Consider the following 18906-nt stretch of genomic DNA (forward strand, 5'->3'; position numbering starts at 1 on the left):
TAGTGGGAATAAGGAGCACCAATTTCACAGTCCTGCGTGTAAGGACTCAATGAGATGCGACGAGTAACGCCTTTACGGCGGCTCGAGGCATTGCACCTGCCAAGCAGCGTTTATTCTCACTAGCTGCTACAATTATTAAGCATGTGAACTAACCTGGGCAACCTGCCCCAGCCCAGCGGGGGTCCAGCAGCCAGAAACGAGTGGGGACACTGAGCTGGGGGAGGGAGCATGCCCACGGCGCGGGGGCAGGGGCAGGGGCGGGCGGGGTGGTGGCGGGAAGGGAGGGAGAGGGGGCCCGCTGCGGTGGGTGTGAGGATATGTCCTAGGGAGTGGGGCCTCTTTCTGGTCGGGAACACGGAGCCCATCAACTCGAAGCCTGTCCCCTCCCCACGTCCCGCAGCCAGCAGCGCCACCGCTCGCCCCCTTTTATGGGCTGTCCGGCAGCTGGACAGCGGAGGTGCAGGTCCGAGGGTGGCCAGCCCGGGCTGGTTCCTAATTACCCCGGGTGGGGCGGACATCTGCCAAGCTGGGAACACGGCGTCCTTGCTGGCAGGGCTTCGGGTGGGGCCTTCCAGAGCCATCCGCACTCCTAGCGCAAGGGGCAGACTCGGGGGCTCAGGGCAGCCCCAGGCGCCCCTCTTGGGGCTGGAACTCTGAGCCTCCGCTCCTCCCACACTGGGCTACGCATTCGAGGTGGGGGCTGGGAGGCCCATTTGTGCCCGGTTGGGAACGCCCCCTTTGTAGGTTTCTGTGAGGGGGAAACATCTGTCCCACATCAGTGCCAAATGTGGAGACAAGGTTGTCTGTCCCGAAGCTTGCGTGTTCATGGCGATGCAGAGAGTGTGAGACCTGAGGTGTGTGTCTGGGTGTGTGCGCCTGCACACCTCAGTGAGGGGGGAGGGAGCGCTTTATGTATTGATGAGCAAAGGCAGGTGCATTTCATGAGGGGTAATGGGGAGGACCGTACTGGGTGTGACCCTCAGGGTCTGTTGGAGAGGGGTCGCTGTTGCATGAGTGTGTATTTGCAACATTGGTGAACCTAAGGGACCGCTGGGAACCCGCTCTGACCCCCAGGACCTCATGCTACTGTGTTGAGAACAGGAGTTCCTCCATCTGGTGTGTGACCATGGGTGTGTCCTTGCCAGGGAGGTCGGGAATGCGTGTGGGCTACCTCCCTGTGTGGGGCTTGTGGCTGTGTGTGAAGGCATTTTGGGGTCTGCGCTTAGCTGGTTGTGCGACCTTGCATATGTCTTTGTTACGTGGAGTGCTCATGAAGGCACACAGGGCCTCTGGTCCCTGCCCATGTGCTTCTGAGCGGCTGTTTGGAGCACCGTGTAGGTGCCCGACAGCTAAGCTGAATTTGTGTCTGGGTCTGTGGTGGGTGTTTCTATGTGTGTCTTTGTGATAGTGTGATTACAGGTGGCTGCAGGGTGACCCAGCCTCACTGAGCACTGTGTGTGTCTCTGGGACTGGAAGGGAGACGGTCCCTGCCCCCTCCCCCAGCTCTAGGTCCAAGATTCCTTGGATCTGCCAGTGACTAACAGAGAGAGAGACAGGGAGGAGCAAAGGAGGACAGGGCCATTTCAACCCCCCGCCCCCCCCCCCCCCCCCACACACACACCAGGTAACAAACTGGCGGGACTTCTCCAAACAAAGTTCCCAGGCTGCAGCTGAGGGGGGCGGGCCGGGGAGGGGCCGCCCACACTCACTCCCCAGCCCCCTCCCGCCCAGGGTCTGGCTTCAGCCTCACCCACCGCTGAAGCCACCCGCCCATCCTGTCCCTGTCCCCGTGTGTCCCTGCACCCGCCACCAGGTGAGAAGGGCCCAGGCTTGGGGGAATAGAGGACCCTGAGGACACATGGTCTGTGGGCAAGATCCATGGAGTCCTCAGGGTGGGGCGTGGAGGGCTGGGAAGGCTGGAGGGGCACGCACAGAGGAAAGGTCAAGGTGGGTCCCGGAGGAGGGAAGGAGCAGAGCCAGGGCAGTGAAGTGCGGGGCGGATAGGCAGGGGCAGCCGCACAGGAGACGGGGCAGCCTGAGACAGGGGGCTGCGGGATGGGACCAGGGGGCTGGAGGCTTGGGGACAGGGCTTCAAAAGAGAGTGCAGGGGCACAGAATGGGCCGGGACTGGTAGCTGGGGGCTGGGGGGGCAGAGGAGGGACCTGAGGGAGGGGAATCGGGGTGGGGAGGTGGGGGGTCAGAGCCCTGAGAATCTAGAAACTGAGGCGCTGGGGACTCTAGGAGTGAGGGAGGCTGTAGATGGCGTCCACGTAAGGGGGATGGGATCGGATGAAGGGCACTTGGGGGCACTCGGTGGACCCAAGGCTCTTGGGGCTGAGGGATGGAGGAAGGCCTGGTAGGCGCAAGGCGCTGGGACCAGGAGTCCAGGGAACGGGTGGCCTGCGAGAGGGGCTTTGGGGAGGAGGACCGGGGGCCAGGGCAGGACTGAGCAGGGCTGGGCAGAGACAGGAACCTGGGACCGAGGAGGTGGCCCTGGCGCGGAGGGGTCGTGCTGAGTCGGCCGCGCACCTCTCCACCCCCGACTCCCTAGCCCGGGGTCCGCTGCAGCCCCCTCTCCTCCGGCCCGACCACCCGGTGGCGCGATGACCGTCACGTACACCGCCCGCGTGGCCAACGCGCGCTTCGGCGGCTTCTCGCAGCTGCTGCTACTGTGGCGCGGGAGCATCTACAAACTGCTGTGGCGCGAGCTGGTCTGTTTCCTCGGGCTCTACATGGCGCTGAGCGCCACCTATCGGTGAGGCGGCCCCGGGGCGGCGGCCGGCCCGCGCCCGCGCTCCCCTGAGACCCGCGCGCCCTGGGGAAGGGGGCCCGCCCGAGGGGGCTGGGGAGGGGCCGGGGGAAAAGGGATACGCGGCTGGGGAGGGGGGGCTCGCCCGTGACCCCGCGGCCCCCTACTTCACAGCTTCGTGCTGACCGACGAGCAAAAGCGCTACTTTGAGAAGCTCGTCATTTACTGCGACCAGTACGCCAGTCTCATCCCCGTCTCTTTCGTGCTCGGTGCGTTCGCGCTCCTGAGTCCCCAGACCCCCCGATCCTGAGAAACCCATTTCCATTCATGCCTTTTGGAGACCTCTGTTCCTGCCCCTCTGAGACCCCCCCAAATCCAACCCTCACAGACCCCCATTTCTGCGTCCTTCACGCCAGATGTGGCCCCAATTCCCAAGACCTTGGATGTCACCTGGTCACAGGGCCCCCATGAGAACTCCGTGTCACCCATAGGCTTATCCTTGGTCACCGCGGGGATTCCCACCTGGGTCTGCATGAGATTACTAGTGCCCCTCCGCATGTCCTGGGCCCAGGGACCCCATATGACTCCATCCTCTCAAGCGCAGCCTGAGGGGCATTTCTTTATCAAGTCCTGCCCCCCAGTGCTCGGTGACTTCCCACGACCCCAGCCTCCTGTTTCCGGTCCCCATGCCCCCAGCTGAGTGGCTCCCCATGGCATAAACAACCCGCCCATGTGCCCCTAACATGGGCCCTGTGTCTCCACCTCCATGCGGGGTCCCAATCCCACATCCCAGACGACATTCAAGTAGCCCAGGGTGACCCAGCTTGCTCCCGCCTCTCTGAGCTTAGGGCTTGACCCCCTAGTTCCCAGCCCAGGTGGTCCCGTGTGGTCAGGGTGCCCAGCCTGCCCGGTGTCCCTGCGGCAGGCCCTATGTTAACCCTCTTACCACCACGTGGGCCCCCAACCCCTTGGCTCTAGTGTCCCCACTGAACCGCCCATTTCTGGCTCCCCTGCAGGCTTCTACGTGACGCTGGTGTTGCACCGCTGGTGGGACCAGTACCTATGCATGCCGCTGCCGGACGCGCTCATGTGCGTGGTGGCGGGCACCGTGCACGGGCGCGACGAGCGCGGCCGCCTCTACCGGCGCACGCTCATGCGCTATGCAGGGCTCTCGGCCGTGCTGATCCTGCGCTCCGTCAGCACCGCGGTCTTCAAACGCTTCCCCACCATAGACCACGTGGTGGAGGCGGGTGAGGCTCCGGCTAGAAGCGGGGCGGGGGCGGGACGAGCACCCGGGCGGGGCGAGTAACCCCCAACCTCGCCCCTCCAGGATTTATGACCCGCGAAGAGCGCAAGAAGTTCGAGAACTTGAACTCGCCCTACAACAAGTATTGGGTCCCCTTCGTCTGGTTTTCCAACCTGGCTGCACAGGCCCGGCGTGAGGGCAGAATCCGCGACAACAGCGCCCTTAAGCTGCTGCTGGAGGTGAGCTCTCCAGGTGGTCGTTCACATAACATTGCAGGGAAATTGTACCCCACCCCGAGTTGTGCCACACAGCAGCCTGCCACGCACCTCCCAGGAGGCAGACACCAAACACCATTACTTAGCAGCCCCCAGATGCACATTTATCTTTATGGGGCCGACTCCTAGGTGCACGGTTCCCCCGACCCCAGGTGACCACTCAACTCCATCCCAGGTACCCACACTTAATCCCCACGTGTGAGCTCACAATTCAGGCCCCCTCATGACCTGTATCGCCCCCAGGAGCTGACTGCGTTTCGGGGCAAGTGTGGGATGCTCTTTCACTACGACTGGATCAGCGTACCCCTCGTCTACACCCAGGTAACCCTGCTGCGTCTCAGTTTACATCTCGTGTCAGAGGCCCTGACGCACTCGTCTCCAGGGGAAACTGAGAGCCAGCTAAGACCCCATCACGGTGACGTCCGATCCTAGCCCTGGTCTCTCCGTGACCCCCCAGAGGCCGGGGAGAACCCTGACCTAGGGGCCCGCCCCGCCCCCAGGTGGTGACTATCGCAGTGTACAGCTACTTCCTGGCCTGCCTCATCGGGCGCCAGTTCCTGGACCCTGCGCAGGGCTACAAAGACCACAACCTGGACCTGTGCGTGCCCATCTTCACCCTGCTGCAGTTCTTCTTCTACGCTGGCTGGCTCAAGGTGAGTGGGGCCTCGAGGCCGGCGCTCCGGGGGTGGGTTGAGCAAGCGGTTCTCAGGGCTCTGCCTCCCCTTCCCCTTCAGGTAGCCGAACAGCTCATCAACCCCTTCGGAGAGGATGATGACGACTTTGAGACCAACTTTCTGATCGACCGCAACTTCCAGGTGAGGCTCTCTCCGTGGTGTCAAGCCTCCCACAGCCGCCCCCCGCCCCCTCCCCTCGCCAAGACTGGCCCGGGACTCGCCCCGAGCCCCCCTTCTCTATTTGATGCCCGCGCTTTGCCACGCCCCACACCGCCCCGCGTGTCCGGCCCGCAGGTGTCGATGCTGGCCGTGGATGAGATGTACGACGACCTGGCCATGCTAGAGAAAGACCTGTACTGGGATGCGGCCGAGGCTCGCGCCCCCTACACAGCGGCCACCGCCTTCCTGCTGCAGCAGCCCTCCTTCCAGGGCTCCACCTTCGACATCACGTGAGCCGGCGGGCGGGGCGGGGCCTCGGGGGCGGGGCTTATGGCTCTAGGGGGTGTAACTGATCGAAGGGGCTATGGCGGGGGCCAGGACAGGGCTAAGAGCTAAACTCCGGAGATTCGGGGCTAAGACTGGGATGGGGCAGGGGGCAGAGATGGGGTCAAGGTCTGGCACCCGGCCATTAATCGGGGGCCGAGCTAAGGGCTAAGGTCTATGAGGATTGGACGGGCCAGAGGCGGTCCCAAAGGAGACGCCGCAGAGCCACAGTTGCGGCTTTGAGGCCTAAGTCTGAGGGCAGTTAAGGCCAGGCTCTCGGGCGAGGGCCAAGGTCTTTGGGGATAAGCGGGACAAGGGAGGGGGTGGAGCCGGGAGGAGCAGCAGCAGCAGCCTGCCTCGGCCGCAGCTCTGTTAATGAAGAAGAGGGGCGAGGCCGCAGCGCTGACCCACCGTCCGTCCCGCAGGCTGGCCAAGGAGGACATGCAGTTCCAGCGGCTGGATGGCGTGGACGGGCCGCTGGGCGAGGCGCACGGCGACTTCCTGCAGCGCCTCCTGCCGGTGGGCGCGGGCATGGCCGCAGGGGGCCTGCTGGGCCGGCGCCTGTCCCTGCTGCGCCGCAAGAACAGCTGCGTGTCCGAGGCATCCACCGCGCCCAGCTGCGCGTGCGCCGGCGCCCCCGAGGGCGCGGCCCCGGAGTGCGGCTGCGGGGACCCGCTGCTCGACTCCGGCCTGCGGGAGCCCGAGGCCGAACCCCCCGCCGGCCCCGAGCCGCCCGCCGCCGAGCCCTTCACCACGGTGCCCATGCCCGCGCCCCGGGGGCCGGCTCCGCCCTGGCTGCCCAGCCCCATTGGCGAGGAGGAAGAGAGTCTAGCCTGAGACCCTCGAGCCCGGGATCCCCAAGGACAGGGACCCAAGCCCCCACACCGCCCGCAGGCAGCGCTCCGCGTCTACGTGAGCCGCGTGGACGCCACCGGCCTGCTTTTGACCCGTTCCGGCTCCCTGCGCGCCGCCCTCCTGTTTGGCGCAGGGGCGTGGAGCGCCCCCTCTGGCCCGGGCACTGTGCTAGGGGCGGGGGATTTTCCCAGTAGCCTCCAACAGCCGGTCCTCACCGCCAGCTCCACTCCTCATCGCCCGCTGCCCGAGAGGCTTTTATCAGTGTGCTCTGCCTTCATTCTTTCCTTGACGTGGAGCTGTGAGCGCCTACCTCATTGAGTTGTGAGAATGAAATGAAATGACGGCTTTACAGTGTTTGGGACATAAAGGTGCTCAATAAAACGTTAGTGGTTATTCTGACTTTTCTTGCCAGGCATTATGCTAAGAAGACTGGAGAGTTCTCCTGGATTATTTGATGATGCCCTGCCCACTTCTTTCCAAACTCTGCTCTCTGAAATGCCCCCAGCGGTGCCCATGGCTTTACTCACTCGTCAGTGTGCCAGCCGCGTCCTGGGACCACAGCTTCCTCCCGCCAGCTTTGCTTTATGATTCTGCAAGTGACACCTCCGCCCCCAGTCCCTGCATTCTCCCATGTCTCCTTCAGCACTCCAGGTCTTAATGCCACCATACTCAGACCACTCCTGAGTTAAGTCCAGCCAGGATCTCTCTCCTGGCTCTAGACCTGAGAGCCAACTGCCTTTTTGATGTCTCCATGTGGGGATCTCACGGGCACCTCGAACATCACATGCTCCCAAACCAGCTCCCTGTGGGCTCCCCTGCCTGCCCCCACCTCTGCCTGTCAGCTCTGTCCTTCCAGATGATATAGCCAAACCCTTGGAGTCATCTCAGCTTCTCTCTTTCCCTCACCCCCTCCACATCAACCCAGCAGCAAACCCTATCCACTGGGTATTCACACTGTATCCAGAATCCAGCCACTTCCCATTCCACCAGGGCCGCCACCCTGGCCAGAGCCCCTAGCGTCACCCATCCGCCAGGAAGTGACCTCTGCCCCGGGCTCCCAGCCCCAGTCCTAACGCCCTACAGTCTGCTCCTGCCAGGGCAGCTAATGAGAGCCTAGGAACACTTGAATCAGGTTCCAGCCCTCTTTTGCTTAGAACCCTCCATGGCTCCCACCTCGTTTAGAATAAAAGCTAAGTACTGCATGCAGCCCATGAGGCCCTGAACCATCTCCCTGCCCTCGTCTCCTCTTATTCTTCCCCTCACTCACTCTGCTGCAGCCACACTGGCTTCATTATCCCTCTAACCCACCAAGCAAGGTCCCACCTCACGTTTGCAGAACAGAGGCCTGTTCCCTCTGACTGGGTCGCTCTCCCCCAGATACCTACACAGCCCCTCCCTCACTTCCTTTAGGTCTCTGCTTAAATTATATCACTTCCTTGGTGAGGCCTTTCTTGGCCTTTTGTTAAAAATTACCATCTCCCAAATCCACCCCCTGCATCCTCATTACTTTTGTCTGCTTCACTTTTCTCTGTAGCATTTCTTGTATCAAACTTTGATTTTTTTCTATTTTGCTTATTGTCTGCCTCCCTTCATTGGAATTGACTGCCTCATAAGGTAGGGATATCTGTCTTCAAAAACCACCACACACACACACAGTTACACAGACAAACATGATTCTCACCTCCTACTGGGTGCTATCAGTCACTCACACTTTAGTAAGAATACAAATCAGGCCCTTCTTAAAAGCTATCATCTCAGTCCCTGGCCCATTTTCTCTCCCTCCCCTCAGTGCCCAGAGTCCAGCCAGGACAGATTGAAAGTCTCTATTATTTTTCTTCTCAAATATAAAATCACTCTCTCCCCTGGCAGTTCATTGACCCCAGGGAGAAAATCAAAAATAAGAATCACATTGCTAAAAGAACAGGCCCATCTCTGCCTCCCACCCTGTCCTGAACTTTTGTCCCATCTGGGAGAGCAAAGAGCAGAGGTCATAACCTCAAGGCTCTCAAGCAGCTGGCCCAGGCATGATGCCAGGCCCCATGTGAGTCGGGAAATCCAGGGTGGAGTATGCCATGACTGGCCGTGCAGCCGGCAGCATCCGAGGTCTCTCAGTGTTTGTCAGAGGGGCGCATGTTTAGGGATGCTAGGCGTCCCAGGGGTCCACGGCGAGCATTGGTGGCCAGTCGCTGCTGTGCCAGGAAGGACTGGGCATGCGCGGGCGACCGTTCTTCGCCAGTGCGCTGCTGCAGGGCCATGCCCTGGAGGGAGGGGGCATGACAGGGTCAGGCGAGCCCAACGGAACCCCGGATACTCCAGCCATGGTGACGGGGCACTCACCATGTTATACCAGGCGCTGATGAGCAGCTTTTCCTCCTGTTCCCGCTGACTTCGGCTCTTCTCAAAGTCCATCTGCCAAGAAGGCGACAGTCAGGGCCTGCACATGCTCAGGGCAGCAGGGAGGGAGGGGGACACCCACCTCCAGGTGCCGGATGCGGACGTCCCGCTCCCGGAGCTGTGTCCTCAGGGAGTAGAGTTCTGGGGGCGCACCCCCTGGTGGCCGCTGCTTGGGTTCCAGGGTCTGTATGACCTAGGGGTTGGGGAAGACACAGCCAAGGTGACCTTGACCTCGCAGGCCCCTTGACTCATGGGGTGTGGAGAGTGTGACGGCTCGTGGCAGTGGTGCAGAAGCCTGCGACAGGATGGGGTATTACAACTGCAGGGGTGGGGGCAGAGACGTGCAAACTGGTGGCAGGCGTGAACCGAGGGGAGGCACAGGCAGGTGGCTGCCTGGGCTGGAGGCCTGGGGGGCGCCAGCGTCCTCACCGTGCGCGCCTTGTCCACGTAGCGGCGGTACCGCTCCTCCATGGCCCGCAAGTCGGCCTCCTTCTTCTGCAGGCTGTGCTGCAGCTCCTCGATGCGCTGGGCTGCTGGGGGAACGAGGTGGCCCCTCAGCTCCCTGCCCGACTCGAGGCTCCCCCACCCGTCTGGCCACGCACGGAGTCCCGCTCACTGCTGCCGTCCACGGGGGGCTCCAGCTCCTCGATATATTCGCGCTTCCGCTGCAGCTCCAGGTCCGCCTCGTGCAGCTTCTGCCTGCAGCCAGGAGACAGGCGGCGGCAGGCTGACCTCCTGGCCCACTTTCTCTCCCTCCCAGCAGCGGCCACCGCCTTCCCGGCTGGCCAGAAGTGTCCCTGCACAGCTGCAGAGGCCTCTCGCCTGCCCCTCAAGCCCAGGGACTATGTGCCCTGGCCTCACCATCTCCTCAGCCATCAGAGCCACAACCCTCCACACCACTAGTCAGGTGGCTGTCCCCTGTCCCCTCTGTCCACCTCCTCCATTCCACAGCCCACTCGCTGGTCCAGCCACCACCATCCCTCACCAGCCTCTCCTACTCCCAACCCCTCAGTTCCATTCTCTACCCAGCAGCCAGGGATCTTTCTAGAATGCAAATCTCTTACAACAAAAGGACATGCCAGCTAAAACTTTACAGTCCTGCCACCTGTGGGAAAATGCCAAAGATGTGATAACACTCCCTGGAGGTGAGACGACTATTGTGCATTGATGCAGAACGTGGTAGAACACGTAAGAGCAAACCTTTAGCTCTGTCTACTAAAATTACAGAGGCACGTGCCCTCTGAGCTGCCAATTCCACTTTTTCGATATATTTTCACACAAGCGAAATGATGCAGACAAGGTTTTACTTTGTTGCATTGTTTGAAATTGCAAATACCTAAAAAGAATGAGTTATATACATTATGATATTCACAAAAAATGCTACAGGCCAGCCCTTCCGGACCAGAATTTTACAGGAGAATTTAGCCCTAATCATCTTCTGTGAGGAAATAACTTTTTCTGGGCTCTGGGGCGGCACAAGCTACATTCCATCCTTGGTAGAACTCAGAAAACAGTCTCACGAATCCTTTTCTGTAAGGGCCAGTTTCCCCATGGAAGCCTGGTTGATAAATGCTGCTATGTTTATAAAAAATAATGACTTTCTTTCCTTATATGGAGAAATTTCCGGTCCGCTTGTTAAGTGGGAAAAGCAAAGTGCAGACGAGCACAGAGTACACTACCTTTACTGTAAGTAAGCAATGAGAATAAAAATCTATATTCATACTCACTTAGATTTGCTTAAAATATTCCAGAAGGATTTGCATAATAAACTAATAGGAACGGGGATGGGGTGGGGTAGAAACTGAGTCGATGGGGGCACTGGGTGGTATACTCCTCTCTCTATACATTTTCCTTTTTTTTTTTTTTAAGGATTGGCACCTGGGCTAACAACTGCTGCCAATCTTTTTTTTTTTTCTTTCTGCTTTTTCTCCCCAACCCCCCCCCGTACGCAGTTGTATATCTTAGTTGCCGGTCCTTCTAGTTGTGGGATGCGGGACGCCGCCTCAACGTGGCCTGACGAGCGGTGCCATGTCCGCACCCAGGATCCGAACCCTGGGCCGCCACAGCAGAGCGCGCGAACTTAACCACTCGGCCACGGAGCCGGACCCTACATTTTGCTTTTTAAACCATAAATGGGGTAACTATTTACAATAGTTTCTTTGTTTAACAGGAAAAAAAGTAAAAGGTGACTGTCACCTTGTCACACTACCTAGCTAGAATTTCCCTCCGTGGCTCCCCATTGTTCCCCCCAAACAGCCCATACTCCTCTTCTTGGTGTATAAGACCCCACTTGCTCCGAGCCTTCAGCCTGTGTTCGGGGGCCTGGCTCTCCCCATCGACACCAAATCCACCCCACCCCCGGGAATGCCCTCCCTCTGGGACTCACAGATGTTCCTCCAGCTTCCTCTTCAGCAGGGTGGACTGGGGGAGAAAAGAGGCACCGGGTGACTGGGGGTCCAGAGGTCCCAACCCCCTTCCAGGTGAGGGTAGGGGGTGCCACCCTGGGCCCACGGTACTTACAATGGGCTGCACGGGGCGTCGGGCAGCAGGGGGAGAGAGAGAAGGGTTAGCGGCGGGGCACGAGAGAGGGCCGGGCAGCGGGGAGGTGGGCACTCACGTCCTCAGTCTTGCCCCCCTGCTCCTGCAGGGCCTTCTGCAGGTCCTCCACCTGGGCCCGCAGCTCCGACAGCTGCTGCTGGTTGAGCCTGCGGGGGCGGGGGCCGCTCAGTGCCCGCGCCAGCCCTCGGCCCCCCTGCACGCGCCGCCGCGGCCGCCTCGCCGGCCCTCACCGGTGCTGCGTCTCCAGCCGGTGGCGCGCGCGGTTGGCGTCCTCCAGGTGGCGCTGCAGCTCCTCCTGCCGCTCCCGGTCGGCCGCCTCCTGCTGGCACAGCCGCTTGTTCTCCAGCTGAAGCCGCAGGAGCGTCTCCCTGCGACCGGGAAGGAAGGAGCAGGGCTGGGGACTGGTCACCGCGCAGGCCGGCCCGGGCTCCGGCAGGGAGACCCGGCGCACGGGGCCAGGAGAGGGACGGAGCCCTGGAGTGGGATTAGAGGGCTGGAGACCCAGGCCTGGGCGGGGGTGGGCGGAGCTATGAGCTAGGCTTAGGGGTGGAGCCAGGCAAGGGCGGGGCTACAGGAGGGGGTTAGGACCCTCGGGATGGGGCTGCAAGAAAACAAGAGGCAGGAATGCGAAGAGCTGCGGTGGGAGAGTTAATCTGAGCAGGGCACAGGGCACTGAACCTAGCAGGGGCCACAATGACGACAGAGCTGTGCCCTGGCGGTGCAAGGCCCGATGTGGGCGGGGCTGGGCGCAGAATTTTTGCACCGCCGATGGAGCCAGAGGGTTGGGACCTAATTTGTGCACTGAGGAGGGATCCTGGAGAGGCGAGCCACTAATAGGGCTAGTGCCCAGGGCAGGTAAGGGCAGAATTAGGAGTGCCTGGGCCTAGGAGCCCGGCAACGGAGCTGTGCAGGCAGAGTGGGGCCAGAGCTCCGAGTGACCACAGGATACCTGAGTTCCGCAGGTAGGATCTCCGCTGCTAAATTTTCCACAGCTGGTGAGGTGGGATCCAGTGAGGGGTCTGGAGAACGGGAGAAAGTCTTCGCTGCATAGCCCCCGCCCCCGTCCCTAGGGTCCTCTTTCCAAGAATCATCTTTAGGGCTCAAGTTCCACCAAGAGCCCTGATGCTTGGCCCCCTTGCCCTGGCCCCACCCTGAGCCCAGGAGAACAGCCCCCGCCTTCTGTCGGCCCATGTCACCTGTTCCCGCTCTAGCCTCCCTCCAGCCTGGCCTAGCTCTGCCCCTGGCCTAGACAATGCCTGGGACACTTGCCTTTTCTGCCCGCCCTAACAGCACCTGAGGTCACCCTTCCCCTAGGCCCCTGGATGGGCCTCCAACTCACCTGCCTGGGTCAGCCCCCGCGGCTGCAGCTGGGCGCAGCGCAGCTCCTCGTTGGCCTCGCGCAGGGAGTCCCGCTCTGCCAACAGCCGCTGGAAAGAAAGAGTGCGAGAGGCCACTTGAGACAGGAACGGCCTCCTGGGGAATGGGCTATGCCATGATGGACAGGGTGGGGCTTGGGCGGTGGGACCTCTGCCTCACCTCCTTCTCCTTTGTCACCGACTCATATTTTTCCTCCAGATTGCGGCACTCGAATTGCCATTTCTCGGTCTTCAAGGCCTCCTCCTGCCGCTGGCCCTGCAGTTCCTGAACCTGAACAGAGGAGGCGGGTAAAGACTGCAGGGTTGGAAGAAGGGGCAGGGACTGAGTACAAAGTGAAGGGGCGGGGCTAAAGGCCCCCAGCGGCGTAGAACTTGGGGAGGGGCTTACGAAAAGGGGCGTGGCTTGCAAATCCAGACAGGCAGAGCCCGTTGGGGCAAAGCCTAGAGGGCGTGGCCTACATATAAACGAGGGGAAGAACCCTGGTACCACCCTGGGGGTGGGCCAAAGGCAGGGGGCGCGCGGTGAGGTGCCTTGCTGCCCAGAGCACCCGGCTCTCCCGGGCCCAGGCCCTGGCCCTGCCGCACCTGCCGCCGCTGCGCCTCGAGCTGGGCGCGCAGCGAGCCGGCCCGGCGCAGCTCGTCCTCCAGCTGCCGCGTGCGCTCGGCGTGGCCGGCGTTGCGCTCCTCCAGCTGCCGCACCTGCCGCCGCAGCTCCCGCAGCTCGCCCAGGCGGCGCCGGCAGCTGTTCAGCGTGGCCTCCAGCTGCCCCGCGCGCTCCGAGGACTGCCTGGGGGATGAGGCAAGCGAGGAAGATGCCGGGGGCTGCCATCAGGGGGGCTGCCATCAGGGTTCGGCTTGGATGCGAGGCCCTCAGGGCGGGGGAGCATGTCGGCCTGGGGGCTTTTGGGTTCAAGGGGTTGGGTCATAAGGGTCAGGGAACACTGCGCCTGGTGCTGTTGGGGGTCATTAGAGGGCATAAAGGGAGCTAATCGATGATTAGCCCAGGGTTACAAACAGCAATTCTCAGGGGTGGGATTGTGGGGTTACGGGAGCTGGGTAATGATGGAGCCCAGAGGGTCAGAGCAGCCCCCAAGGACACTTTGGGGTCATGAAGTGGCTGTGGGATCAATGAGGGCATTGTGGGCACAGGGGCCATGGTGGGGTCATGGGGGAGCTTTGGGGCCAGAGCACTATGGGGTCCTTGAAGGTGCAGTCAAGGGTCACTAGGCAATACAACACTACAGGGGTGCCATGGGGTCTCAGGGGAGCTCTTTGAGGTTACAGAAAACACAGTAAGGTGAGTGGGCGGGTGCTGTGGGGGTCCTCCAAGCTCTTTGCGGTTGCAGGGGTGTTGTAGAGTCATCAGAAAGTACAGCTGTGTCATGGGGGGTGGGTCACAAGGGGCTGCAAGGTGACTGCACTGTGCCACCCTCAGGGCACCATAGGGTCCTGGGTCATGAGGGGACCCAGAATGGTGCAGTGGTGTCTGGGGAGCACTGGGGCTGGAGGCTGGGCTTGCTGGGGTCATAGGGATGCAGTAAGTTCTAGCGGATACAATATGAGATAAGAGTGACACAGTGGGGTCCTGGAAGACGACATGAGTCCAGGGGGCTTGATCATGTCCAGAGGACATGGTAGAGTTCAAGATAGCGCACTGGGGTTCAGGATAGCAAAGGGGCACTGTGAGGGTCCACTGGGCATTTTGGGGTGACAGAGATACTGTAGCATCAGAGGGGCACTCTGGCAATGAGTGCAGTGGGGACCCAGGGACCACCACTCACCGCAGCTCATCTATCTCATCCTTCAGGGCCTGAGCCTCCTGAGCCAGGCTGGTCAGCGCCTGATTTCGCTGTTGCAGCTCGGTGACCTCCCGCTCGAGCTCAGCACAACGCAGGCGCTCGTCCTCCCTGCCGCTCTCCAGCCTGGGGGGCAGCGGGGATGCGCACATGAGAGGGCTGCACCCGCCCCAACCCCCCGGCCTGCCTGGCCCGTTCCCCGCTGCCCACACCTGAAGTTCTCCTCTTGCAACTGCTCCAGCTGGGATTGTAGCAGCAGCAGCTTCTTGGCAGTGAGGCCGGTGGCGCCTTCACCCTCGGGCCGGCCCACCCGCTCGCGCAGCACCGCGTTCTCCTGCGCCAGGTTCTGCTTCTCCTCTGACAGGAGCACTAGCTGCGGGCAGAGGGTGCTGATGAGCTGGAGCCTGGAGGGGGGCTATGAAGGCAACCCTGCCCCAGGAGCACCTGTGGTCCCCCCATCTCAGCCCACCTGCCGCTCCAGGTCCAGACAGCGCTGCCGCAGCTCATCCCCCTCATCAGCCTCCTCACTCAGGAAGTAGTACCTTCGGGACTGAGGAGAGGGGTGGGGGAGGGGCAAGGAACTCAGGGATCCAGGGGAGGAGACTAGGGGATGGGAGACTGAGATCTCCAGGGGCAGAGAGGAGGGGGCCAAGAAACCCTCAGAATTTAGGAAGAGAGGTCTGGGACCCCAGGGGATTAGAGAAAGAGATGTGAGAACCCTGGGGACCTGACAAGAGAAGAAGCTAGGACCCTAAGGGATGGGGGTGGCTTACAGGCTTAAGGACAGACCCTTCCTCCTTAGGCAGCCCTGAGAATCAGTAATAGGGTTAAATTTAACCAAGATCTCCCACCCCTTACCTGGCTATCAAAGTTCCCATAGGTCTCCGATGACAGGGAGTCAGGGGTGTCTTTGGTCATGAGCTGGAGGGGGTGGGGGACATTGAGATGAGCTGGGCCCCCTGAGGGCAGCCTTCAAGGCTGAGAACCTCTCCATGATCCCGTCCCCAAAGCCAGTTCTCCCCGATAACCCCTGCCATGGGTTATCGCAGCCACCCTCCTGCCATGCGTCCAGCACACAGGGAGGCCAGGTCCTTAGAGCATGCCAGACTGTGACTTAGAACTGGGAGAAGCTGGCAGACACATGAGACAGGAAATCTGGCCAACTGCGTTCCAGGCAGAGCCCAGACCTTACCAGAGCCTGTGCCCAGTTGCCTCTGCCCTGGAGATGTCCCCTCCCCTGAAGCTGCTTGCCACAGTGGGCACCCCCACCCACCTCCTGGATGGCTTCCATCACCACTTGCTGAACTGACTCCTCCAGGGTCATGATTCTCTGGATGTGCTCTAGGGATCAAGGTGCGGGAGACTGAGACGGAGATGTCGGAGATGTTGGGGTGGGGGAGGATTTCCTCGGATCTTCCCCTGGGGACCCCTAAGCCCCCATACCCTGCTTCTTCTCGCAACTGATGGCACAGCCCAGCACCAGCTGAAGCAGCTTGCCAAGCTCCTCTGGGTCTGAGAACTCGCCAATGAGGCTCACGTCTGGGAGGTGTTGCTCCGAAATGGGATGCCCCAGGACCTGAGGAGGGCACGGGGGTATCAGGGGCTCACAGACACCCCCCCTCCTCCCAACTCAACCCCCTAAAGCCTTTTACAGTTACTCACATCCTGGGAGTACTCCACCAAGCTCTGTAAGATTGTCTTCAGATTGCTGACCTGGGGAGGGCCAAGGAGTTGTGTCCAGGGTCCCAGAGCCCCCTCAAAAGGGGCCAGGCAGCCCCCACCCTGAATCTGCCTACCTCGTCCTTTTTTCTCTGCTTCCTCTCCCAATCCCTGGTCATCTCATCCTGTTTGGCCCCATTCTCTGTCAGAAACTCCCCTCTCCTAGGGGTGATCTGTCTGGCTGCCTGCTCTTCTTGTCCACCTGCCCATCTTGTTCATGTGTCCCCAGAACCCAGTCACTTCCTACCACCCGCCCTGCCACCCTTTGGCCCTAGCCACCATCATCCCTCACCTGGATTATTGCACCAACACCGTCTCAGCTTCTGCTCTTACTGCCTACCGTCCACTCCTCTCCGAGCAGCCTGGGGGAGCCTTTGAAAGCCCAAGCCAGGTTGCTTCCTTTGCTATAACCCTCCCTTGACTTTGCACAGAACTTAAAATAGAATCCACCTCCCTGCCCCGGCCTGCCAGTCCTCTAGTGACCTACCATTCCTGCTCCTTTGCTTTCTGCTCTGAGCTCCCTGACATTTCTCCATCACACCAAGTTTATTCTCAACTCAGGGCCTTTGCATTGGCTGTTCCGGTCCTGGAATACTGTTCCTCCAAATCTCCCATGGAGATCAGCCCATCTCGAGTAACCACCCACCAACCCCCAGTGGCTCTCGCTTATGGACCAGTTTTATTGTCCTCAAAGAAATTATCCCCATTGGAATTCAATGTCGACATTTGTGTATGCAGGTTTTTGTCTGTGTTATTCCTTGCTGCATGCCCAGGCCTGCTCCAATAGATGAAAGATAGTTGGCTCATCACCAGACATCTATCCCTCTTCCTGACTAGGTCTGTCTGTCCATCACCCAGGACATATCTAGCTGACCCTTCCTTGATCATCTCTTCACCAGTCTGTCCCCCAGTGGAGTCCACCTGTCACCTTCAGCCTCCAGTTGGGACCTGGGTCGTCTGAGATGCCCTGGAGCCAGGCTTCGTTGAACCATGAAGGGTCTCTGGGGGCGAGAAGGTGGGATGAGCTGCTGGGGGACTCTTTTGGGACCCTCTCCCTCAGCCTCACTCACATCTGGTTCAGCACAGAGGCTATGGCGAGGCCACTGCTCAGGTCCTGGGGGCTGGTACAGGGGGGCAGGACGTGGAACGTCTGCAACTGGGGGAGAGGAAAGCACACGGGCATAGTCAGGGCCTGGGACCACCGAACCACGCCCCTTTTGCAGACTTTTCCGGTCAGCAGGAGCCTCACGAGGTGGGGCCCCGGCTGGCCTGTTGTTCCAGCGAACCAGCTCTGTGGGGGAGTGGCCTGCGCTCACCTGGGACCGGAGGGGGCGTGGCTTCACTTCACCTCTGCCCAACCAACCCGGCGCGACCCGGCCAGGGCAAAATCACGAGTCACCTGGTACCCACAGGCACCACGTGATCAGATCAGCTCACCTGTGCCCTGCCCCACGTGACCCAGCCACGAAAGGGGGGGCCTCACCTGTTCTTTCCACGCAGACCTGCCACATGACGGAGGCGGGTGCTCAGGCCAGAATCCAACGGCCCCGCAGGCCGACGACCCCTACCTCCTCCCGGCCCCAGGGTGGTGGGGGTGGACTGAGCTAAGGTTGGGGCTCCCGGGCGAGAAGAGCGGGCGCACACCTGTCCCTGGCCCCGCCCCCGACCTACCCAGGTGAGCAGAGACCCGCATAGCTCGGCCTTGTCCACGCTCATGGCTCCTGATCACATTCGACCCCGGCCGCGGAGCCCCGCCACCGCAGACGCCTCCAGATCCGCCACCAGCGAGCGCCCGCAGCCCCGACCTCCCGCTCGGCCTAGAGCGCCGCCCCGCCCCACCCCCTCGGCGCAGGCCCCGCCCTGGGCACGTGACCTCCCCTCGGTGCCCGCTCAGGCCTCCGGTCCCGCCATCTTGGACCCGGGCAGCGTTCGGGCGCCGCCCTGCCGCTAGGCGTCAGCCTGGGCAGGCCTGGCGCATCCCAAGGGTGGCAGCGCCGCCCGTCCTCCCCAGCTCCTTTCGGGGTAGCGGAGACCTCACGATCACTCCTCAGCATCTGAGGCGGAGCTGCCCCACCCTGTTACACGGCCGCCTTCACGTCCCTTCCCTTCAGCTCAGGGAAATCCTGCTGTCTAACCACCTGATGATGCCCGGGGAGGGGCGGGCCAGAACACGTTCTCTGGACTTGGAGGGGGGATCCCAAAGGGGTCTTCCCGGTGGAGGTGACTTGGGAGTCTTGCCCAAGGGGTAGACAAGGGGACACAAGTGAGGTCCCAGGTAGATGGAGGGCAGGATGGGTCAGCCAGACACATGTCCTGGGTGATGGGCAGACACACTTGCCCAGCTGGGATCCGTCCTACACTGAGCTTCCCCTGCGCCTTCCCTTCCCCAGACCCCGCGCCGGGGTCCTCTTCCCTCGGAACCCAGGACCGCGCCGCCTCGTCCCCGCGGCCCACCAGGGGGCGCGCAGACCGCAGGAACGCGGCCTACGGGGATGGGGATGTGCCCGCTCTGAGACCCCGCCCAGGCGGTGGAGGGGGCTCAAAGGAAAGTGATGATAGTAGTTAACAATAAAATCACAGTCGCCATATAGTGTGCCTACAGTATGCAGTCCCTGCACTAAGCGATTTAAATATATAGGCGGTTGAATCCTCCCACGACTCTAGGTGGAAGTGAGGCTTTAATTCCCAGTATACAGACGAGGAAACAGAGGTCCTGGGTAGACCCGGCTCTAGGTGGAGGGAGTAAAGCCCCGGCCCGCCCCCTTTGACTCCTGAGTCCC

The 18906-nt window shown here is 61.3% G+C and overlaps 2 protein-coding genes across 6 annotated transcripts; one reads left to right on the forward strand and one right to left on the reverse strand.

The window, feature by feature from the left end:
• The first annotated feature begins 1611 nt into the window (after positions 1-1611).
• BEST2 (bestrophin 2) lies at positions 1612-6678 on the forward strand. The gene is made up of 10 exons (XM_070491456.1): positions 1612-1813; positions 2552-2755; positions 2924-3018; positions 3766-3999; positions 4080-4234; positions 4514-4591; positions 4771-4923; positions 5005-5085; positions 5239-5393; positions 5853-6678. Exons 2-10 carry the CDS (start codon positions 2604-2606, stop codon positions 6262-6264), a joined length of 1515 nt encoding a protein of 504 aa, XP_070347557.1. The 5' UTR covers positions 1612-1813; positions 2552-2603; the 3' UTR covers positions 6265-6678.
• Positions 6679-8090: 1412 nt separating this feature from the next.
• Positions 8091-17992, reverse strand: HOOK2 (hook microtubule tethering protein 2). 5 transcript variants are annotated; one of them, XM_044751866.2, is made up of 22 exons: positions 17798-17992; positions 17197-17282; positions 17055-17127; positions 16070-16120; positions 15851-15983; positions 15681-15748; positions 15266-15328; positions 14877-14957; positions 14620-14780; positions 14393-14533; positions 13197-13398; positions 12772-12882; positions 12575-12662; positions 12185-12254; positions 11466-11603; positions 11294-11381; positions 11063-11097; positions 9293-9375; positions 9106-9209; positions 8759-8869; positions 8620-8691; positions 8091-8540 (listed from the first exon to the last, which is right to left on the reverse strand). In XM_044751866.2, exons 1-22 carry the CDS (start codon positions 17840-17842, stop codon positions 8391-8393), a joined length of 2154 nt encoding a protein of 717 aa, XP_044607801.2. In that variant the 5' UTR covers positions 17843-17992; the 3' UTR covers positions 8091-8390. The 5 variants fall into 5 exon arrangements, with proteins under 5 accessions (XP_044607801.2, XP_044607802.2, XP_070347555.1 ...); XM_044751867.2 differs by having other exon boundaries at positions 9106-9206; positions 17798-17969; XM_070491454.1 differs by having other exon boundaries at positions 17048-17127; positions 17798-17963.
• Positions 17993-18906: the final 914 nt, after the last annotated feature.

This window comes from Equus asinus, chromosome 20, assembly GCF_041296235.1.
Source record: "Equus asinus isolate D_3611 breed Donkey chromosome 20, EquAss-T2T_v2, whole genome shotgun sequence".
NCBI classification, from domain to species: Eukaryota; Metazoa; Chordata; class Mammalia; order Perissodactyla; family Equidae; genus Equus; species Equus asinus.